This window comes from Falco punctatus (genome assembly GCF_963210335.1).
Source record: "Falco punctatus genome assembly, chromosome: 1".
NCBI classification, from domain to species: Eukaryota; Metazoa; Chordata; class Aves; order Falconiformes; family Falconidae; genus Falco; species Falco punctatus.
The window spans coordinates 26,018,291-26,040,687 of NC_137580.1; the positions used below are offsets into that span (position 1 = coordinate 26,018,291).

Genomic DNA, 22,397 nt, shown 5'->3' on the forward strand with positions numbered 1-22,397 from the left:
ATGAGCCCTGCGCGTGCGGGGGTGCGAGCCCTCCCGCTGCCCCGCGCCCCGGCAACGGCGAGGGCTGCGGCGGGCGGCGGGCGCCCGGCCGGGGCCGCCCCGTCGGCAGCGCTCTCCGCTCCGCAGCGCGCGAGGATCCCGGCCGGGAGGGGGACCCCCGAGACTGTCCGTTCGCACGTCGGGCCTCCGCCGAGCGCCTTCTCCGCCTCGGTCGCCAGCATCCCGAAAGGGCCGGGTCTGCGGAGCGAGACGGGCGTTCAATCCCCCCCTCCGCACGGGCACCCCTGCCTGCCTTTGCCCTGCCGAGGAGGCATGTTATTCGCGGGTCTGAGGGTTCCCCCCTGCCCGGCAGGTGAGAGGGCAGAGCGGGAAGGCGGCCGCCGGGATGCCGGCGCCGGGCGGAGCGGCCGTCGGGCCCCCCGCCTCCCCCTCCCGCACACCCTGCCAGGCCAGCCCGGGGCGGCGGCCCCCCGACCCGCAGTCTGCTGCGGGAAAGGGCCGGTGCGCGGGGGGTGGGGGTGGGGATGTGCCCCGTGTCCGCCCCCCCCCCCCGCAGGTACCCTGTGGCTGCGGGGCCAGGTGAGGGGCGGGCGGGTGGGCAGGCAGCGAGCGGGCAGCCCCCGAAGGGGTTAAAGGGAGGGGACGTGGGCTGTCACGCGTCATTGGGCAGATTATGTGCAGCAAACAAAAAGTGTGTGTCTGTGTGCCAGTCACTCACTGCATCGGGTCCATCTGCACCACTCGCCTCCCCGGCCGCCTCACCGCCTCGCTTGCCCGCTCCCCGCCGCCGCCCGCGCCCCGGCCCCCGGCCCGCCGCCTCCCCGGCCATGGAGCGGCACTGATACAATAGCGCCGGGGGCAGCGGAGGCAGGAGCCCGTCTTTGTGCCACTTGTCGGGGCGAGGATTCTATTCCCACACTCCCTGGTGAGTACCCGCGGAGGGGCCCCGCCATCCCCCCCCCGAGCCTCTGCCGCCGGGCCCAGCGGCTGGCCGGGGGGAGCCGAGCCGAGCCGAGCCGAGCCGAGCCGAGCGGAGCCGCGCCGCGCTGCGCCGGCGGGGTAGCCCCGGAGGAGGGAACAATGCCGGGAGATGGCCGTGCGGGGGGTCGGGGCGCGGCGGCCCTGCCCGGGATGCGGTGCCCGGCGGCGGAGGCTCCGGGAGCGGCCCCGGCGCCGCCCGGCCCGGACAAAGGGCGGCCGGGGGGGAGGCAGCGCCGGGGGACAGGGGTGGGGGGACCCGAGCAGACGGGAAGGTGCGGGGCCGTGGGGAGCCGTGCGGGGTCCGGCGAGGGCGGGTGGAAAGTTTGGCGGGGGCCGCTCGCTGCCGTTTGTTTCGTTTGGCGAAATAATCCCTTCGGGGAAGGGATGCGCCGGGCAGCACCGTAACGAGGAGGGCGGCGGGGAGGCAGCGAAAGCGCCCTCTCCGCGGCCCGCGTTCCCGGGGGGGAGCCCGGGACCCCACGCCGCCCACGCCGCCGCTCCGGAGGGCGAAGTTGCTGGGGGCCGCCGGCGACCCGGCTGTCTCCCGAAAGCGGCGGGGAAAGGCGGCTCGGCGGGGCCGTGCCCGGTGCGACCGGCTTCGGGTGTAAATAGGCGTACGCAGAGAAACAGATTTATTCCCGAGCTAACCCAAAATGAATGATTTCGATGCCAGATGGGGTGGGGGGAAGGCAGCCTCACGCTAACCGGGTAGGCAGGGGCGCGGGCAGCCGCAGCCCGGCGCGGAGCTTCTTCCCGGCCTCGGCAGCGGGGGCGCGGCGGGAGGCACCGGCAGCCGGGGGCCGCCGTCCCGCTGCCCGCTGCCTGCGCCCGCCCGCCTCGACTCCGCCTGCATCCGTCCCCTCGCAGGGCACGGGAGCCGAGGCTCACCCTCCTCCATAAATAAGCGTGTCGAGGTAAAAATAATTACCTCTGCTTGCTGCTTTTAATTAAAGTCTCGGAGGGAAAGTGCTGGATTATGGTAATGAGCAGACATACGTTCCCTCTTGTCGAGCGGAGCGAGAGGTGAGCTGACATGCAATCAGCGACAATGACAAGCCACTTGAAACCCATTCGCTCTGCTCCTCTGTCACTGCCCGGAGACGGCCCCGCTCCTCTCTTGCAGGGGCGGGGTGGGGGTGGGGGGACGGGACACCGGCCGGGAAGGGGGGCCCGCACGCTGCTGGCCCCTTTTTGCCCGGCTGCTGCCCGTGGCAGGATTCGGCCCGGGGTTCTCCCCCCAGCGCCTGCCCGTCGCTGCCCGTCGCCGGCGCCCGTCGCGCTCGCTGATAAATAAACCATCGCGGCAGCTTCCCCGCACCTCGCCTCCGCTCGCGGAGCTCCTCGCCGCCTTTATTATTTTTTCTTCCAGATCGGTGAAAGTGCTCGCCTGCCGCTTTTTTTTTATTATTATTATTTTGTTAATTATACAATCTTTTATATTTTGTTTTGTTTTCCCCGGCGGATCGCAGCCGCACCTCCTCGCAGCCCTGCGGCAGGGCCCCACCGCGCTGTAACGTCTCGGCTCTGCCCCTCTCTCCGCCCGCAGGCATGGAGGACGCCGGCGTCCAGAGGGGAATATGGGACGGGGACGCCAAGACGGTCCAGCAGTGCTTGACTGACATTTTCACCAGCGTTTACACCACCTGCGACATTCCAGAAAATGCCATTTTCGGCCCCTGCGTCCTGAGCCACACATCCCTGTACGACAGCATTGCCTTCATCGCCCTCAAGTCCACCGACAAGCGCACCGTCCCCTACATATTCCGGGTAAGAGCCGCTCGCCCCGCGGCCGGGGAACTTGCCCGCCGCCGCCGGTCGCCCCGATGGCCGCTGCCCGAGCGCATCCTCGCCGCGGAGCGCAGCCCCGTCGGACTGGCCGCGGCCCCGGGCGGGACCCTCCGCCGCCGGGATGCTTTCCCCCACCGCTGGCGATGTCAGAGCCACTCTCCTGCCGCCGCTGCCGGGGCTGCCCGGCCCCACCCCGTCGGTCGGTCGGTCGGTCGGTCCGTCCGTCTGTCCGTCCGTGCGCGGTTATTAACGCGGGGTTTGCAGGTGGACACGTCGGCAGCCAACGGCTCGTCGGAGGGGCTGATGTGGCTGCGGCTGGTGCAGTCAGCGCGGGAGCGGGAGGAGCAGAACCTGGAGGCCTACATCAAGAGCGGGCAGCTCTTCTACCGCTCGCTGCGCCGCATCGCCAAGGACGAGGAGCTGCTGGTGTGGTACGGCAAGGAGCTGACGGAGCTGCTGCTGCTCAGCCCCGCCCGGGCCCCCGCCCGCAGCAATGGTGGGTGTCCCGCGCGGCCGCGCCGCGACCCCCTTCCTGCGGCCGCGGGTGACCGGGGGCCGCCGTGGAGGGGGGAGGCTGGGCGAGGATCCGCACCCGGGGTGGCTGTGGGGAGGCGGCCGGCGTCGGGAACCCCCGCCCCCCTTCCCTTGCTCCCCGGGGGACGCCCCGTCGCCGGCCGCGGCTGACGGTGCCTCCGTCTCTGTGTGTCCCGTCCCGCCTGTGCGTGTGCCCGGCCGCAGGGTCGCCGCCCTTCGCCTGCCCCGAGTGCAGCCAGCGCTTCCAGTTCGAGCTGCCCTTCGCCGCGCACCTCCGGTTCCGCTGCCCTAAGAGGCTGCACGGCCCCGACACCGGTCCTGCCGCCGAGGCCCCCGTCGGCAAAGACGGCGCCGGCAAGGAGCAGGAGGCCGGCAAGTACTGCAAGGCCGGCGGGCCGCTCCACCACCCCTTCCCCGGGGCCGACGGCGGCAGCCCCGCCGCCAGCACCAAGCCCTCCACGGACTTCCACAACCTAGCGCGGGAGCTAGAAAACTCCCGCAGCGGCCACGGCGGGTCGCCGGGGCGGACGGCGGCCCCCGAAGGCGGCCCCGAGGCGGCGGCCGGGAAAGCCAAGCGGCGGTACCCCGAAGAGGAGGAGCGGGGCGCCGGGGCGGCGGCGCGGGGCCGCTTCCCGACGGAGCGGCCGGGGCTGCCCTCGGCGCCCAAGGAGGAGCCGGTGTGCGCCCCGCAGCAGCAGTACCGGGCGACCGGCTCCTACTGCGGCTTGGAGGATGGCGGCCGCCTCTTTGCGCCGCCCAGCCCGGAGACGGGGGAGGCCAAGCGCAGCGCCTTCGTGGAGGTGAAGAAGACGGCCCGCGGCCCCGAGCCCGACGGCGGCGGTGGCGGCCCCGAGGAGGGCCAGGAGCGCGCCTCCCCCGCCGCCCCGGGGGCTGCCGGCAGCGAGCCGGGGCTGTGCCCCCGCGGCGGCCCCGGAGGCCCGCTGGCCGCCCGCCTGGAGGGGGGCAGCCCGGCTCGGGGCAGCGCCTTCACCACCGTGCCGCAGCTGGGGGGTGGCCCCGGCGGCGGGGCGGAGGAGCGCAAGAGCGCCTTCTCCCAGCCCGCCCGCTCCTTCCCCCACGTCCCGCCGCTAGTGTTGGGCCAGAAGCTGGGTGGGCTGGGCGAGCCCTGCCCCGACGGCACCGGCGCCCCCGCCCGCCTCTATGCCGCCGAGGCGCTGGCCGTCAAGCTGCCGGGCGGCGGGGAAGCGGCGGGCGGCGGCGGGGGGGGAGGCGGCGGCGGCGGCGGCGGCGGCGGCGGCGGCGGGGGGCTGCCCAAGCAGAGCCCCTTCCTCTACACCACCGCCTTCTGGCCCAAGAGCTCGGCGGCGGCGGCGGTGGCGGCGGCGGCGGCGGGGCCGCTGCAGCTGCAGCTGCCGTCGGCGCTGACGCTGCTGCCGCCGTCGTTCACCTCTTTGTGCCTGCCGGCCCAGAACTGGTGCGCCAAATGCAACGCATCCTTCCGCATGACCTCGGACCTGGTGTACCACATGCGTTCCCATCACAAGAAGGAGTACGCGCTGGAGCCCCTCGTCAAGCGGCGCCGCGAGGAGAAGCTCAAGTGCCCCATCTGCAACGAGTCCTTCCGCGAGCGCCACCACCTCTCCCGCCACATGACCTCGCACAACTAGCGGGGACCCCCCTCACCCCACCCCGGGGACCCCCCGCGGAGGGCAGCGGCCGCCCGACGCTTTCTTTCCTTTCTTTTCGATGCACGCATTTTCACTTTCCGGGGAGGGGCGGGGAGGGCAGCGGGGGTGAAGAGGAGGAGAAGAAGAAGAAGAAAAAGGAGGAGGAAGAAAAAAGGAAAAAAAAAATAAAAGCACCGGGAAAAAAAGAAGAAAAAAAAAGCGCCAATGACTTAAAAAAATACATTTTTTAAAATGTCATATATTGCAACATATTGATGCATTTGTCATACGTTTCTACTTAAATTATTAAGCACTTATGGTTTAGATGTAATAATAATTATATGTCAGGGTAAATTTTTATTTTAGATATAAAGCTAAAGGCGGGGAGGTGCGCGGCGGGGGCGGCGGGCCGGGGTCCTGCATGCGCCGGGCGCCTCCCGCCCGCCCGGCCCCCGCCGCCCGTGCCCCTGTCACTGCAGAGTGTCACTTGGTGCCCGTGGAATGGAGTCTCGATAGTTCCGTGTTACCTTGCCTTTTTTCGGTTTGGGTTTGGTTCCCCCCCCTCCCCTCTCTCGAAAAGATTTATTAAACTTTATAGTTTATCTGGGTATGTTGGATGCTTTGACAATAAATGACTTTATTTTCTTCAAAGCACCTGGACGTTACTCGATGCCGGCGCGGCGGGCGGTGGGAGCGGAGCGGCGGCGTGAGCGGTGCCCCCGCCTGGGCCGGGCCGGGCTGCGGGGCCGGGGCGAGACTCAGCTGCCTCTCCTCTCCGTTCGCCTTCCCTTCCCTCCCTCCTTCCCTCGGCCTCTTACAGCCGTCCGGTCTTCTGTCTGTTCATCCTTGGGTTTGCCCCGCATTTTACTCACCTTTTGTTTCTCTTTCTTTCATCCTGTTCTTCCCTTTATTTCGTCTTCCTTTCTCATTTTTTGCTTTATTTCATTTTTTCCTTTTGCCTTTCTTTTTCTTTCTTTCTCTTTCTGTCTCTTCCTCTCCTCTCTCCAGTTCTCCTTTTCCGTTTCCCTTTCCCTTTTCCTTTTTCCTTTTCCCTTTCTTTTCCTTTTCCTTTTTTCTTTTCCTTTTTCCTTTTTTCTTTTCTTTTCCTTGTCCTTTTCCTTCCCAGCCCTCTTGTCGGGCTTCCCCTTTCCTCCATGCCACCCACCCATCTCACCTCTGCCAGGAGCCTTTATTGCCCCCCACCCTTACCAGGGCTGTGCATGGTTCCCAGCTTGCAGGGTGAGGGGAGCCTGGGCCCTGGCTGTGGGCAGAGCTCCCAGGAGTTGCACAGGGCCTGGGGTGACAGGACACAGAGGAGCCCCCAGTCTGGGGTGTCCTGAGACAGGGACTGCTTGGGGGGGCTGGTGGTGGGTCCCCTCTGCCCCAGTGCATTGTTGGGGTGATGGGCCCACAGCTAGGGACACATGGGAGGGCTCAGGAAAGGGGGATCCTCCCTGGACATGGCAGTGAACAGCCTGATCCTATGGGTACCACCTGCAGTGGGTGCATTTTGTGTCAGACCCACATATTTTTGGGTGCAAGGGAGAGCACTAGCTGATGTAGCAGCTTGGTGATGTATTGAAAACTCATCTCCATGCACAAGCTGGTGTAACTGGTGAGAGCTGGGTGTCACAGGGACAAGGCTGCACGTGGGTCGCCAGCGAGGAAAATATCCCAGGGCAGGAGGCATGCCAGGAGTCCAAGTCAGAGCTTGGGAGTCCCACAGTTTTGTGCAAATGTGGCACAGAGTGCCACCGGCATCCACTGCCATCCATTTTGGAATTTGCCATGAAGAACCCCAACCTACTGCACAACTTTTACAGCTCGGGGTGAGTTAGCTGAAGCTTCAGATGGGACACACTTAAAAACTCTGCATAGTTTGAGCTGCATTGTCTCTTCCTGCAGAGACCTGAGGCCGATCACCAGCACCGGCACTCCTGTACGTCAGAAGAGCACAAGTGGGTCACTGATAGGAAACTGGTATCAGAGTCCGGAGGTGCCCCCCGCCTCCCCGTACAGCTTCCCTCTGATGATGTCTGCCCCATCAGCACACTTGCCCTTGAAAGCCAAAATCTGCCTGGCCCCCAGGACGGTACAAATAACCCCCAAACCACACAAGGTGCTGAAACGTCACCCCCAGCCCCCAAACGCTGTTCATTGCGGTCAGGCACACGCGTGGCTACACCTGCCCGCAATTAATGGCGGGCTCGAGAGCCCTAATTACCCCCCAGGAGCGTTCCTTAGAGGCGGTAACGTCGCTGTGGCTCGGGAGGGCGTTCGGGGGTGCCCCGGGCTGCCGTACCGGGCCCTTTGCCCGGCGACGCCGGGGGCGGGCGGGCATCGCCATCTAGCGGGGCCGCCGGCGGGCCGCGCTCGGCGGGGAGCGCGGGGGGGAGCGGGGGGATGCCCGGGGGGAGCGCGGGGGCGCCCGGGGATGCCCGGGGGGAGCCCGGGGGATGCCCGGGGGGAGCCCGGGGGTCTCCGGAGGTTGCCCGGGGGATGCCCGGGTGTGTCCGGGGGGTGGCCGGCTGCCTGCCTGCGCTTCTCGGCGGTGCGCGGCTCCCCAGCCCCTCTGGCGGGGCAGCTCCGCTTCTCCAGCAGCCCCGGGGCCGCTCTCGGGGCTCGGTGCGTGCCCGGCACCCCGACAAAGAAGGTACAAACGGAGCTCTCCCCGCCTCCGCGCACTCTGATTTTTAGGTCCTCGTGCTGTTAAGAGCTGCGGCTTCATCTCCTCGGCCCCCTCGGCCTTGCCCACGGGTGAGTGTTGCTGGAGCTGGCTCACCGGGGCTCGGGCACCTCGGCACACACGGCATCTCTCAAATTAAAGCCAAGTACTTCATGGCCTCTCCCTGTTTCGCCCCGGCAGCACCCTGCTCTTCCACCCTTTCATTTTGACCCTGTCTGCAGGCACTGTGTTAAGCCCCAGGGCTTTGCTCTGGCGGTCTGTCTGGGCTAAGGGGTGCCTGCCTGCACCGTCAGCCCCTTAAAAATAATGCCACGTAGTAATGCATCTGTGGTGCAGCACGCACCCTGTGCCATTACTGCTACACAAAGCTCACGCTGTTTCTCTACATAAGTGCCAAAAATGTACAGGAGTTGTGGGCAGGAAATCTAATCGAAGATGTTAGACTTTATTTTGATAAAATCTGGTATCAGGCTCAGAAGTGATATATAAAACCCAGCTGACGCTATCTGCACAAGCAGGACATCACATTATAAGGGCAAGCAGCACCCTTGGTCCTGTATGGTTGGGTGTTGTACGGAGGACGGCGACGGAAGTTTCCCTTGGGCCACTGGGGCTTAGGACTTGGCCGCAGCAGATCCTTCACCCCCTCAGAACCGTGCTGGCTTTCCTCAGGGTCAGAGTGAGTGCTGTTGCCCAAACACTGCTCTTTTGTCAATTAAATAGTACTGGTTGCATGCGAAATCGGAAGGAAGGGAATATCTTTATTTATTTTTTTTTAGTGTCTTTTGCTGTCTGTGGACTGATACTGTGCTGCATTTCTGTGCAGGGTAGAGCCTAGCCAAGCCACAGAACCAGCCGGCTTTCCCTGGCATGGGATCCTCTCCCAGCACTGCAGCACAGAAAAGGCAGCACTGAGGCATTTCTTTGGGAGAGCTGCCCCTGCAAGCCTGTGCGGGAGCACACAGCTGCGTCTGCCTTCAAAGCCCATGCCATGAGGTGCATCTTTGACAACCTGCAGAGAAGTATGAGCACCTTGAGAGTGAGGAAGGGCAGCCTTCAGCCTCGGTCAGCCCCAGTGCTGCCAGGGGAACCCTTTGTCTGCTTCCTGCAGTGCTCAAGGTAAGGCTGCTTGGTCTGTGGCCAGGCCATGCTGCAAATAATTAAAATAATAATTCCAACAAATGCAGATATTAATCTGTCACCAGGATGCAGTGGGCACGCTTGCATCTGCATTAGTTACTGTTTGAAAGCAGATCTGAATTGCATTTGTTCTAATACATTTCAGTCATATTTGTGGGCAAAACTGGTTTGCGGCTTTATTGTTTGTTTTTAATACAACAAGCAGCAGTCAGGTGGCCATGGGCAGCAGGCCCACAGTTCGTGAACCCCCAGGCTGAAGCAGAGAACAGCTGCCTGTCTTGGGGCCTGATCCTGCCCCCACCAAAGCCAATGAGAGCTTTGCCTCTGGCTTCATGTGGCAGCAGGTTCAGCTGTGGATTAGCACCCGTGCGGTCAGACACAGGAAGCTGAACTCACGACAGCGTGGATGCTGACTGCTTTCACCAGGATATTTTTCTTTAGGTCTGGACAGAGGCGTCTGAGCAAGGGTCAGCCCCCTCCCAGCTCTGCCGGAGCATCCCCCTGGCTCACGGCAAGCGCTTGATATGCATCACAGTCTGCAGAGGCTGCCCAAAAATCTCTCTGCTGGGTTTTCCACTGAGTGTGAAGATGTAAAGCAACATGCTGGCATGATAGAGGGATGAAAGTCTGCTGCCTGGTTGGTGACACTATTTGCTGCAGTTGCTCCTGAGTAGGCTGGGATACTCTTTGCAAGGTGTGTATCACTAGTTAACCTGTAATTGGGCAAGCTGTTAAAATTGAAAAAGTGGCTATTAAGATTTCATTGTAATATCCAGCTCTTAAAAATGCATCATTTGGCTGTGAATATCTAAGCAAAGACTGAAATAGTTTACTTGTTTTGAAAATAATACAAGCTATACAGTATTTATTCTTTACTTTGGAGTCAAAATCAGACCCTGCTGCTAAGGTCTTATTTGGAGGGGGAAAAGATCTTACCCAGTACAGAAGGTATTGATGGTGGGTTTAAAACAAATACACACAAAAACCAAAATGCAGGGGGGAAATTTCTATTAAATAAGGTGCTGTTCTGCAAAATGCTGGAAAATACCTGGCTTGCCTTGGATTTTTTTTAAAGACCAGTTATTTTTCATTTGTTAATATCTCTTTTATTTCCTTACCTGTTTTCCATTGCAACAGCTGGACACTGTACCCATCAGGGTTTAAACATGAACAGGTTGCTTTCTCTGCCCGGTCCCACGGGTGGGAGGAGGGCGCCCAGCAGCAGCGTGGGGGCACTGCGGGCAGGCTGAAGCTGGGCTCTGCCTGTCGCCCTGGGCACAGTGTCCGGGAGCGCAGCACTGCCCATCCCCGCTCCCGTGCACGGTCTATGTCTGCAGTGATGCCTTTAGAACTTTCCTTACCTCAGGGACGTACTGCAGCCTTGGACATAGACAAACTGCAGGGTCCTGGGAGGGCTTGCTGTGCAAGACACTGGCTGTGTATAGATGTGCACCGATGTGCAAATACACCCATGCTACTGGTGCGGTTCCGCCTTTGGTACCAGCTGCCTGCCAGAAATACCTCTGCATTGATTTGGGAAGGGTTGTGGGTTTGTTTTCTTTTAGAGGGGGTCTGCAGTGGTGTCAGGGGTGACTGTGTGTGCTGGCGTGTCTTGTGTTGATGGTAATACTGGGTAAGTGCAGGAGAGTTGCTGAAGTTGGCCTGCAAAAGCTGTGTCACACCTGGGAGCACCCTGCTCACTGCCTATTGTATTCAGCGTAAGGTCCATCTTCCAGCCACGCTATTTACACTGTATTTTGTTTTAATAGACCAAACTAACCCATTAGGGCAGCGATTGTCTGTCATTGTCCTGCAAGCCTGCTGCCAGCCCCTGCCTGCAGAAATGCAGCCAGGTGGCAGCCCCATCCATGGGGAGCTGGCCCAGAGTGCTGCAGGGGAAGCTGCTGTGATCAGGCTTCTCTTAAATGAAGCGTCTTGGGGCCTTGGCTCAGTTTTGCCCTCTCTTAGAGGTGCCTGCAGCTGTGGCCTCTCAGGAACATGCCAGGCTGGTGTTTTCCAGTGGTAAGGCTGGTGAGGTGGCTTCTGAGTGAACTTGCTGTGGGTTTTGTGCCTGTGGGGAAGGGGTGCATGTCATCTGGGTTCCCCACAGCACCTGGGTATCTTAATTAAATTAAACTGGGTTAATACATTTATGCTGGTAACATATTCTGCTTTCAGCCCTGTACAGAGCTGCTCTAGGGGCCAGAGCTCGCACCCTCTCCCAGGAGCAGGGATGCTTCCTGGAGGGATACACAGAGCTGTTCTTGCAGAGTGATCTGGGGCACAGCCACCCACCCTGTCCTGCTGCGGGTGAGTTTCCTCCAGGCCACAAATCCTTATTGCAAAGGCTTTTTTGCAAGGTTTTGGGGTGGTGTGGGCTGTTTCCCTAGGGAGTAGCTGGCCCCAGGGCACCCAGTGGCAGCATGAGCACAGGGACGTGGTGTCGCTTCTCACTCCCCGGAGAGGTTGAATCCAGCATGTTATTACTCTGCTAATACCGTGAAATAAACCTTCCTGTGAGTGAAAAAAATGAGTGATGTTGAAAGCCTGGCGTGCATTTCCTGTGAGGCCATCTGGTAGGGCACTTCTGTAGACTGGCATGGCTTGGCTCAGGGCTGTCATACCCATACACGTACATCCCATGGGAACCAGGGTGGTTCCTATAAACAGAGGGCTGGCGGAGCATGCGGCGGCTTGGGTACAGCCAGGGCTACAGCTTCACGCACAAGCTCGCTGAACAGAGCTTTGCTGGTTTGTTTTATGTCTTGTCACATTTTACCTTGCATATTTTTAAGGGGCAATTAAATAGCTCCAGGCTCATGTTTGGAGGGGCGAGTGTTCCTGCCATGCAAAGCACTGCCCGTGTTATGCAGCAGATCAAACAGGCTCAGAAGAGCCCTTCTCCTCTTCAAACAAGAAATTTTACACTTGAAACCCAGCTTATTTTCTCCATTTGCTAAAAGTTTTCTCTGTCACCAAGCCTTGAATAATTTATGTAACACAACATCAGCATTAGGCTTCAGAAGCTGCTGGTGTGTATGTAAGGGTTGCCACTGCCAAAGGCAATTACACCGGATTATTTGAGGAAGTTGACTATTACATCTACTTATTTATTTAGATTTAAGCCTCATCATTTTTTTTTTTTTTTTTTACTGTGTGATGCTACATGAGTGCTCGGACTATTTGAAATGAACGTTAATTAATAGATGCAAATGAAAACAGCTCAAGACAATATAGTTTCATGCCCAAAGGACTGCTTGGGGGTTTTCTTTAAGGTTTCAACGTGAAGATGAAAATATGTCATGTGTCATAAAGACAATCTATTGTGTGAGTCATTTCTCTGCCAGCGTGGCTGGCTGGGCTAGGGCCCTAATGGGGGCTCAGGAGTCCCCAGAGGAGGGCAATGGCATCCTGCAGATGGGCAGGAGCCCCCATCTCAGACAGAACCCCGCTTCTCAGGCAGGGTATGCATGTCCTATCCCACAGCAGGGAAAAGTGGAGAGTGCAGCAATAAGACCCCAATGGGCTTGGCTGTCTCATGGTGTCTCCCAGAAGGAGTCATGAATCTATGGTGCAGTGGGGTTGCCACCAACAGCAGGTCTAGAGGACCCCCTTGGTCAAGCTCACCTGGCCAGTGTCACCTTCTTGGTAGCCTTTCCAATGGCCTCACCCCACAGCAATTCCAGTTTTCAGGAAGTTTTTCACTATGAGGGGAGAAACTGGTCTGGAAGAGGGTAGTAGCAGAGGATGCCTGGTAGCACTAGAAAAGCTGGTGAAAACTATGAAGGTGGACACTAGGATCAAAATTTGGGAGGCTAGGCTTGCTGGTGAACCTCCAGGCATGGCAGTGTTGGTGGGCATCTCCGCTCGGGACCTGCTTGTACCTCCTTCCTGCTGCTGTTCCTGTTCCCTGCTTCCTGCTGCTGTGCCCAGCCACCTCCACGATGAAGACTTTAAACTTTTTTACACTTACCCTAACTTACAGTGGTAGAAACAGTTTATGGTTGCCTTGACCTGGATGGAGAACAGTGATTTCCCTGGAGCTGATCCTTTAGCAGCTGCAGCCTTAAAAGCAAAGATGCAAAAGGGGAGATCTTCCTCAGGTGAGGTGGCTGTGCCTCTGTGCGTGCTTCAGCTGTGCTGATATACAAGGCCTAGTCCAAACATCATGGGAGAAGTTCCTAACCCCTTTAGGTCCTTGTCTTGCTCATGGATCTGGATTTAGAGTCCGCATGTGCATGTAATTAAATACAAGATGAGGTGAGTAACTGGAAGCCATAGATTTTACCAGGCCAACCACTACAGCTGGAAGAAGTAAACATGCTTTTGAGTGCCCTGACCCTCCTTCAGGTATGTGTATCTATATATAGAGTTGTCTATATATACACATTTATATATAAACATGTGTGCACATATATCTCTCTGTGTGTATATATATATATATCTGTGCTGATAAATAGTTTGAAATTGCAGTAATGTTGTTGTGAGATCATTTCTGTTCACACCAGGCTGTGCCAGGTGTCGGTCAGGCTGGATATGGCCCCTTAAGTGTGTGTCCCTCCCTGTGCCCCTGACCTTCAGCTTCCTCTGCAGGCGAAGGTCACCCTCCAGCGTGCCACCCGCTCTGCCTCCTTCCTGCCAGAGCCAGGCCCTGGGCAGGCGTCCACCAGCCAGAGCTTACCCCGGTGATGGCTGCAGAGGGTTTTCTAGGTAGGGTTTAGAGGGAAAATAGAGATTTGCAAGAGCAGTAAGGGCACACAGGTGCAGAATTTGGGCTGCGTGCCGGGCAGGGTGAGTTTAGCTGAAGTTGGCTTTTGTGAAGGTGAGGTTTTCCTAGTGGCTTCGGGAGATGTGCAGGGCTTCTTCAACAGCCCCAGGAGCCAAAGAAAAGCAAAACACGCTCGGTGCTGGGCTGGGCTGATGGATGGGCTGTTGCCACAGAGTCTCCTCTTGCACCACGGTGCTGTGTGGCAGTTGCCTTTGTAATGGGGAAGAAATACAGCTGCCGGTGCTGAGGGGCGCCGGGCACGTGGCAGGGTTACAGCGCTGGCAGCGGCGGGTGGGGGGGGACTGGGGGGGGTGGGCGGCGGGGCACGGGTCGCCACCCCCATGCCCGGTACGCGCGGGGCGTGTTGTGCGCAAACAAGGGCTGGCGCTTCCCCAACACCCCCGGGTGCTGTCAGGGGACTTACGGTGGTGGCAGCTCTGGGAGCCCCCTGCTGACTCCCGAGGGCTGCTCTCCAGGGCTCAGCCCGGCGTGGCCACCCCGTGCAGGACGGAAAGCGGCTTTCCCGCTCGAGGTGCCGCCTCCGGCCCCAAATCCGCTCCCATGCCCCTTGCCCAGGGCTGAGGCCGGGCTGGCGGTGCAGCTGCCGGCTGTCATCCCCCCGCGTCCCCGGCCTGGGGGGCTGCAACCCAATCCCTTCCCCAGGGTTCCGCCGAGCCCCGCTGCCCGGCCGTGGGTGAAGCCGCTGACAAGGTATTTCTCGGCGGTAACCCGAGGCGCAGCCCCAGCGCCTCCGTCTCGGCGGGGCGGACAAGTTAATTCCCCAGATTTATGCGCCCCCCGAGCCCCAGCATCTGCTGCGGGGGGCGGCGCAGCCGGGGCGGTGCGGGGGGTGCTCGGCCCTGCCGGGGCCGGGCACAGGTGCGGGGCCACCGCCCGCTTATAAATACCCCGCGGTGCCGGGGAGGGGCGTCCCGATCCCCCCGTGCCCGGTCCCCCCCGCCGGGGCTCCGCGGCGGAGCGGGATGCGGCGTGGCGCCCTCCCTCCCGCCGGCAGCATGAGCCCGTCCTTCCTCCTCCTCCTCCTCCTCCTCGCCCTGCCCGCCCGCGCCCGGCGGCAGCAGGTGCCCGGTGGAGCGCAGCCGGGGCCGGCGGGCCGCAACGCCCCCGCGCCTTCCTCCTCCTCCTCCTCCTCCTCCTCCTCCTCCTCTTCCTCCGCGGCGGTGGCGGCGGCGGGGCCGAGCCGCTTCCCGCGGAGCCGCCCGGGGCGGCGGCGGGGCCGGCTGTACTGCCGGGTGGGCATCGGCTTCCACCTCCAGCTGCACCCCGACGGCCGGGTGGACGGCGCCCACGACGCAAGCCCGCTCAGTGAGTGTCCGGGGCGGGGAGTGGGGGGTGGCCGGAGGGGCTGGAGGGCGTCTGACCGTGCCCTAGCGTGGGGGTGTGTGTGGCACTTTCCCCTTCTCGTTGTGACCCCGGGGTTGCGGCATCCCCGTCCCTAAGAGGTGACTCCCCCGGGGTGGCAGAGCCCCTTGCTCCCTGCTGCCTTCACCTGGGGTGGGCTGCGGCCCAGGCGGCTTCGGGAGAGGTGGATTTGGGGTGCTGTGTGCCCTGGGAGGCTGGGCCGGGGGTGCTGGGGGTGCTGTGCCTGCGGGCTCGGGTGGGATGCTGCCCTGGGGAGCGGGGCGAGCTCTGCCTGGCTTGCTTTGTGAAGTGTTGCCCCGCAGGTTTCGCCCACCTTGAGGAAGAGTCTGTGGGGATCGGTGCAAAGGTGCAAGTTTTGTGCTCCCACCTCAGCACCCCACCGGGGTACTTGACGGGAGGAGGCTGCTCTCCCTTATGCCCCTTTTTCGTCCTTTCCCCCATGTAACTTTTCCATCCTTCCCTCTGCATTCTCATTCTTCCAGCACAGTGATAGGATATATTCAGTTTAAAAATAGGACTGAGGCTGACGTTCCCCTGAGAGAAAGCTGTGCTAACTCATGGCTTATCCTTCAGGTCCGAGTTGCCGTGATATCCTGTTAGAGGGAATGAAATGGCAGGCAGGGATGAAAAATCACTTAAAGAGCCTGAGGCCTTGGGCCTGATGTGACCCTGGCAGCACCCGTGGATTCAGCTGTCGGGCGCGCTTATGGAACAATGGCCACATCTGGCCTGGACCAAATAACGTGGGACCTGGTCTGTGCTGTGGCCCTGCGAAGGAGGGCTGCTGGGAGGCCCAGAACCCTGCCTGGGCTTTCCAGGAGCACTGTGGGTGTGTGGCCAGGAGGGGGTTAGGGCCCGCAAAGGGGCTGGATGGAGAAGCTGGACATCCACACTGGGGCTGATTTGGAGATGTGAGTTTGGAGGGGCTGCCTGCGCCGTGCCCCACCCCCGGTGTCCCACGGCAGCATGGCAGAGGGGCTCACCCCTATGAGGTGTATGCAGCCTTTGATGCCGGAGCTGTCTCACAGGGATTTGGATTAGGTGAAGTTTCTTCCTCTTTAGTCTGGGATTTTCTGCCCGGGAAGGTGACCACAGCAGCAGCTCTGCACTTCAGAGCGGAGCCAGCCCCAGCTGGTGGCACGTGCTGGTGGCAGCAGGGGCTATGCCAGGGTGTTGTGCTGAGGAGCCGTACCCTGTATGGAAGCAGTCAGCTTTTGGCAGGGAGATCCCAGCTTTGGCCCCTGGGAAACTGTGCTTGATCCAGGGAACCCCAATAACCAACAGTATGCCTCCCGGCCAGCACGGCCGTCCCCGCAAAGGCCAGCAGGTTTTGGGGTGCCCTCGAGGACAGGGAGAGTGCTGGAGAGGCGCCGTGCCTTGTTGCAGCAGCGAGGCATAGCCCCCTGCCTCTTGTCAGTTGCTACCAGTGGGGCATGTGGGGTGAAGAGGAGTGGCCCCCCAGCCCCCCAAAGTGCCCCCCAGGCTCTTGGTGCTGGGAGCTGCACACCTCCGGGAGCCCTGCTTCTTCCTTAAAATAAACATGGGAAGTGGTGATCCGATCCGCCGGCCTCGGGGATTTAACAGCAGCTTCATGTTTGCTCTTGGCACATTAATCCGCGTGGCCCTTGGCTGTGGCTGGGCAAGAGGCTCTCGCAGTCTCCTTCCTCGGGGGCAGGGGCCACTGAGACCCCCCCCCGGGCTGTAGCTGGGGGAAGCAATGCTTTTTTCCCAGGGGAGGAAGGGTTCGTCGGGGATGTAGTGCTTACCCTGGCTGCCCCCAGCTGGGGGGATGTTGGGGGTGAGGGGTGGGGTGGGGGGGGTGTATACCTGACCCCTGCTGCCACCCTTCCTCTGCCAGAGGGGACACATTGCTGTGCTGGGAAAGGGAAACGTGTCGGTGCTGTTGCTGAACAGTGCTCGGAGTTTGAAGCTCTTCTGTAAGAGACTTATAGGTCACACATGTCCTGTTGGAGGCCAGGGCCCAATCCTGCTCAAAAAATACCCCTTTGAGGGCAAGACAGTTTGTTTTCTCATGGCTGGGCTGCATAGCACCCCACTGCCCAAGTCCTGCTGTGAGGAGGGGCCTAAGAAACCGTTATTGGTACTTCTCGCCCCAAATGGTGTGTGCAACACCTTTACTTTCAGAGTCTGGCGTGTATGGGAGGAGGACGGGCAAGGCTGATTTTAGCAGGCTGGCTGTAGGCACAAAGGACTTTTCCCACCGGAGAGGGATTTCCCCAGGGTGAATTTGCTCTGCTGCAGCCAAATCAGAAATTATCTTCCAAAGCATAGCTTTTTTTTTTTTTAAAAAAAAACAAACCCCAAACCAACCTACCACCTGGTAGCCATCCTGGAGTCGATGCAGGTCCCTTTGCAGGGCAGAAGGATGGAGCAGGAGTGCTTCGTGGAGCCAGGCAGCAGGAGCATGGTCATGTGGAGATGAAATGCAAACCTATGAGACTGATTTTTTTTTTTTTAAATTTATTTTTCTTTGTCACACCGATGTGAAAAGAACTGTGATTTATTTTGGGATTTTTGTCATCCTAGGTATTTTGGAAATATTTGCTGTGTCTCAGGGGATTGTAGGAATACGAGGAGTTTTCAGCAACAAATTTTTAGCGATGTCAAAAAAAGGAAAACTCCATGCAAGTGTAAGTAAACCCCCCTGCTTATCAGTATGTATTATTTATTAAAGGCCTTGTGACACCTTCACATGCACGTGGCAGCAGTGCTCCCAGGCAGGGCCCAGGCGTGCTGAGCCCCTTTGGCTGCTGGGAAGGCTCCGTGCTGGGTGGCATCAGGACCGCCCAGACAGATAGGGGACAGGTGGAGCCAAACCCCCTGAAGCCCAAATCCCTACTGACTGCATTTAACCAAGAAAAGTGTCCCCCCCCTTTTTTTTTTTTTTTTTGCAGTTGGGTATTTGCATCAAAAGGACTTGTTCTTTGAGCATTGCCAGTTTATTTTTAGCAACTTCTGCAGCAGATCATGCAGACGGTTTTAGCCAAATGTCTCCTGGAGAGCGGCACGCGTGGTGCTGAGAGCCCGCCTGTGCCCCTGCGTGCGTGGGGAAGGGGCCCCGGAGTTTTGGCTGGGCTCACCCACGGGGGAGAGGTGATCCCCAGGGACAGCATGCAGCTGCACACAAGGGCTTTGGGCAGGTGAAGTCGAGCACGTGCGGGAGCATTGCAGCTGGAGTGGAAAACCCCCAGTACTCTTGTTTCTGCAGGCTGTTTTCCTGAAGGCTGGGGTTTCCTGCAGGTCTAATTGCGCTTTTTCCAGGCTTTTTTCATTGAATGAATTCTTCAAGTCGATTTCACTTCTTTTTTCAACCTCAAGATGCTGCTTCCTTATTTTTTTCTTATTAGTTCCAGAGATCATTTAAACAAATGAAAGTAACTACTGTGCTTACATGAAACTTGTCGTCTTTTAAAGGTGTATATAAATGCAACGCTCAAAGAAGGGTTTTTTTAAGGCAGCACTTTGGACAACCTGGCACCCAAGTTTGTTTCCTGGGAGCCTGCTCAGGGCTGATAGCCTGGAAGAGGGAAAAGCCAAATGCCCGCCCCACAGTTATGAGCCAAACCTCACGGTCGCAAAGTGAATGTTACTGATGTGCTTAAGCTGCCCTAGCCCGCAGATTGCCTTCAAGTGAGATTTATGAACTCTCCTCTCTCTCCCCTGAGTCTTATTGGAGTGTTGCTCCTGAAACCTAATGGTGCTTAAAGGGTGAGCACATGGCTGCTTATTTTAGGAAACAAAGTAGGAGCGGGAATGGTGTCTAGGGGAAAGGGAGAATGGCTGTGCAGAGGAAAACACAAGGGAAGGAGACAGGGCAGGAAGCAGGCAGAACAGGAGAGCAGTGGAAAGGATGGAGAGGAGAGGGAAGCAAGCAGAATGTGATCCCTGGACCCTCCAGAGCCTCCCCTCCCTCACTGCGTACAATGGGCCCCTTATTCGAGCTGAAGCCTTGATTTATGCCCTGGTGCAGGCAGAAATTAAATCAAACCTCATCGGTGTATGGTTAATTGTCGGCACACAAAGGGCAGTGCTGGAGAGGGACCCCAATTAGGCGGGTCAGAGCGGGGGTGAGGACACACGATGCCCAGCTCGGATGAAAGCTGCGAATTTGTAGAAACTTGACCCAAATGTCTAAAGATTGCTGGGCTAAATAATGCCGATAATGCAAACCCAGCATCTGTTGTTCTTTCCTGCCTTGGCAGGATAAAGTTATTTCATGGCCTAATGAGTTTTGAGCAGTACAAAGCGCGTCCTGCGCCCGTCACTCAGGGCAGCACTTTGATATGAGAGTCACGCCGGTGACTTTGTGCTGAACTGCAGTTAAAAGTCATTCCTGCAGGGATTCGGGCTCCTTCAAAACCAGTTCTCAGGGTCTGGCTTTATCCCAGCTTGGTGCTTTACAGCAGCCCTCTTTTTTTTTTTTTTTTTTTTGATGGCAACTTAATTAAATTACCAAGCAGTTCATTTTTAGAGGCACCAGCTTCAGAAAATGACAGTAATCCCGGCAATTATCAGTTGCATGCACAGATGGCTTTTTCCTCGTTGATAAATCATTGGTCCCCTGTTTGTACATTTTTAGCGTGGAACGGGCAGGAGGGGTTTGGTATCGGTCTCAGCAGGGACTAGCATGAACCCCAGAGGACAGATTTGCCCACAAGCGTCTCGGGTAATACTCCTTTCTCAGGAGTTGTTCTGACTTGACCAAAACGTACGGTCCTCATTGGAGCAAACCCCTGTTGAACTGGATTTTGAAATTTAATTGCCTTCATGATTGCTGTTCATGAGCATCTCTGGAGCTTCATTTCTGGAACTGCTGCAGAGCAAATCCGGTGGCCATCTGCCTGCCCTGTGCCAGGAAAAATGCCTTTTCCCAGGCTGAAATGGTGTGGTTATTGAGCTGAGAGGCTGGGACATGGGGAAGCCTGTCAGAGTGATGGCAAAGCAGCAGCTGATGTGCTTCGCAGGATGGTTTGCTCTCTGGGGGCGAGGGCTTCCCTCCGTGCTTGCTGGTGGTGGGTCTCTTCCATTCCCGGGCTGCTGACGGGAGCAGCCTGTGGCATCACTCTGTGTCCAGGGCTGGGGATCTCCCACACTCCCCCAGATCCCACTTTGGAGGGGAGGCTACTCTGACTCTTAGGGAGCAGTTCCCCCAAACCCACTATTAGTAGAAACTTTTCCTGTGATGCCTCAGCCCTCTTGCTGCCACCTCCCTTTGTGGGGTTGGTATTGCCCCAAAAATGCTGGGCCAGATTGGGAATGCCAGTTCGGCTTACCCTCGAGCAAAGTGGCGGTGAGCTTACCCGTCTGTCCAGGGACACACATGAGCAGGGGGCACACGCACTTCTGCTATTCACAGCAACACTTGCAAAGCCTGCTGGAGCCAATTTCGTATCGGATCCTCAGCCATGGCCAGCCTTGATGCCCAGGGCACAGCAGCCAACTTCATTTCCTACACCAAAAAACGCCTGCTGTTGCCATTTGCCCAGATCCCACTGGGGAATGCAGGGTCTGTTTCAGGGCCCTTTGTGCTGAGCACCCTTTCAAGAGGGCACTGGGGCCTCGGTCAATCCTAAAACTTCCCTGTGCAAAGGCTGGTGTGGGGGTGTCTCAACCAAGCACTGCTGCATGTGTTTGGGCTTCAGAGAGCAACAAGGGGTCAGCAAAGCCTTTCCTCAGGAAGGTGAATACTCATGCATAGGCGATACAGCATTGGCGAGTATAAAAGACAGGGAAACCAAAAATGAGTCATCAAGGTGATGTTTCAGGCGAAGAGCAGAAGGAGACTTAATTCAAAGTGCTATGAGGAAAAAATGCACAGCAAGCTGGGGACTCTGTCGCTTGTGTTATAGCACTCAGTTCCTCTGGTTAAATTAGGAGTTTGAAAATGGTCCCAGCCCACTGGGTCTCCTGTATGGTTATAAAACACTGCTTGGGGCTTTTGTCTTCTTCTCCATTGCTGGGGCTTCGAGGCTCAAGAGCTCAGCATCCCTTTCACATCAATAGATTTGAAGCTTAAAAGTTTTTTCCAATGTAAATGATTCTATGAAGTGTTGCTTTGCAATCAGGGTGCAGTGCCTCAGGCATGGCTGGGGAAGCTGCCAGGGCACCAGGTATCATGCCTGTGTTGCAAAGGATTTCAGAGGGGCTGCTGGAGGCTGCAGCCAGGTATCCCAGGGCCATGGGGTACATAGATGGGGTGTTATGGCTCTCTTCTTGTATTTGCATGCTTGTTTTTTCCTCCTCCCCCTTGCCAACAACAAGGAACTGTTATGGGCAGTGTTCAGCCTGTCCTCTTGGGTAATGGGAAGCCTTTTCCCCCCAGCCATGTGGGAGCCAGTGTGGCCACACTGTTTATAAGAGGTGATTCTCTTGGGCTGCAACTAATTTCTTCAGGTCATCAAGGGACAAAATGCCCCAAGTTCGTTTAAGATGAAGAAGGAGAAAAAAAAAATCCAATACAATCAAAGCCATGTTCAGTGAAGCAGTGAAAATCTGCATGCAAATTGCCTTTCCAGATTATTAAGTGATGATTCAGTGCCCAAGCAAGGGGTGCGAGGGTGGGAACAGAGATGGAGCGGGGGCTCAACCCCAGAGTCCTTGGCGGAGCTGCAGCTCTGTGGGTATGGAGCCACATCCTCCCTCCTGCCAGGGGGAAGGGCAGGAGGAGAACTGGAGTGGGAGGGAAGGTTGCTGCTGGACAGGCCAAGCTTGTTTTTCTTAAGAAAGTCCAAAACTGGGTGGCATGCAGCTACTGAAAGTATCTGTGTTGGGGTTTTTCCAAACTGTTGGGTGCCTGGCAGCCTTGGAGCGGGTTTCCCAGGTGCCCTGTGTTGCTGCTTGCTCCTTTGGACATGGTTTTGGGAGACTTAAAAACCAGCAGGCGTCTCAGGGCAGGGAATGGGTGAAACCAGCCATTTGCTAATGGTGCCCTGGCTCTGTCCCCACAGGCTCGGTTCACGGCGGACTGCCAGTTTCGGGAGCGCTTCCAGGAGAACAGCTACAACACTTACGCCTCGGCCACCCACCGCAGCCCACGCTCGGGCCGACAGTGGTATGTGGCACTCAACAAACGGGGCAAAGCCAAGCGGGGCTGCAGCCCCCGTGCCCGGCCCCAGCACGTCTCCACACACTTCCTCCCCCGCTTTTGGCAGCCCCAGCCCCCTGAGCTCGCCTTTACTGTCACCCTTCCCGAAAAGAAGCCCCCACCACCACCAAAACCGAAGGTCGCTCCGTCCCCACCTCGGAAAAACCCTGGCCCCATCAAGTACCGGCTGAAGTTTCGTTTTGGGTAGTGCCCCATGGCAGGGATGCTGGCACAGGAGAGACTGGGCACCTGGACAGATTTTGGGGGTGACCCCATGGGAGACCTGCATCCCCCTGCTCTGGACAGATGTGGGGAGGCTCCAGGTTGCCATGCTGGACTTGAGGTCTTCTTTTTACCATGCAAAGCAGATGGCATCCTCAAAGG

The 22,397-nt window shown here is 58.6% G+C and overlaps 2 protein-coding genes across 4 annotated transcripts; both read left to right on the top strand.

Moving 5' to 3' along the window:
- The first annotated feature begins 567 nt into the window (after positions 1-567).
- Positions 568-6,936, top strand: PRDM8 (PR/SET domain 8). 3 transcript variants are annotated; one of them, XM_080408796.1, is made up of 4 exons: positions 940-1,253; positions 2,451-2,748; positions 3,034-3,265; positions 3,508-6,287. In XM_080408796.1, the coding sequence occupies exons 1-4, from the start codon at positions 1,081-1,083 to the stop codon at positions 4,929-4,931; spliced, it is 2,127 nt and encodes a 708-aa protein (XP_080264922.1). In that variant the 5' UTR covers positions 940-1,080; the 3' UTR covers positions 4,932-6,287. The 3 variants fall into 3 exon arrangements, with proteins under 3 accessions (XP_080264921.1, XP_080264920.1, XP_080264922.1); XM_080408795.1 differs by lacking the exon at positions 940-1,253 and adding an exon at positions 568-925 and having other exon boundaries at positions 2,451-3,265; positions 3,508-6,936; XM_080408794.1 differs by lacking the exon at positions 940-1,253 and adding an exon at positions 568-925 and having other exon boundaries at positions 2,528-3,265; positions 3,508-6,932.
- Positions 6,937-12,237: 5,301 nt separating this feature from the next.
- Positions 12,238-22,229, top strand: FGF5 (fibroblast growth factor 5). Its single transcript, XM_080410137.1, has 3 exons — positions 12,238-14,851; positions 17,456-17,559; positions 21,877-22,229. Exons 1-3 carry the CDS (start codon positions 14,509-14,511, stop codon positions 22,219-22,221), a joined length of 792 nt encoding a protein of 263 aa, XP_080266263.1. The 5' UTR covers positions 12,238-14,508; the 3' UTR covers positions 22,222-22,229.
- Positions 22,230-22,397: the final 168 nt, after the last annotated feature.

Excerpts from the sequence above, each read along its gene's own strand:
- FGF5 (XM_080410137.1), top strand. The coding sequence starts at position 14,509 with ATGCGGCGTGGCGCCCTCCCTCCCGCCGGCAGCATGAGCCCGTCCTTC. Across the intron at positions 14,852-17,455 it reads CCACGACGCAAGCCCGCTCA|GTATTTTGGAAATATTTGCT; the intron begins GTGAGTGTCCGG and ends TTGTCATCCTAG. Across the intron at positions 17,560-21,876 it reads AAGGAAAACTCCATGCAAGT|GCTCGGTTCACGGCGGACTG; the intron begins GTAAGTAAACCC and ends CTGTCCCCACAG.
- PRDM8 (XM_080408795.1), top strand. The coding sequence starts at position 2,530 with ATGGAGGACGCCGGCGTCCAGAGGGGAATATGGGACGGGGACGCCAAG. Across the intron at positions 3,266-3,507 it reads GGCCCCCGCCCGCAGCAATG|GGTCGCCGCCCTTCGCCTGC; the intron begins GTGGGTGTCCCG and ends GCCCGGCCGCAG.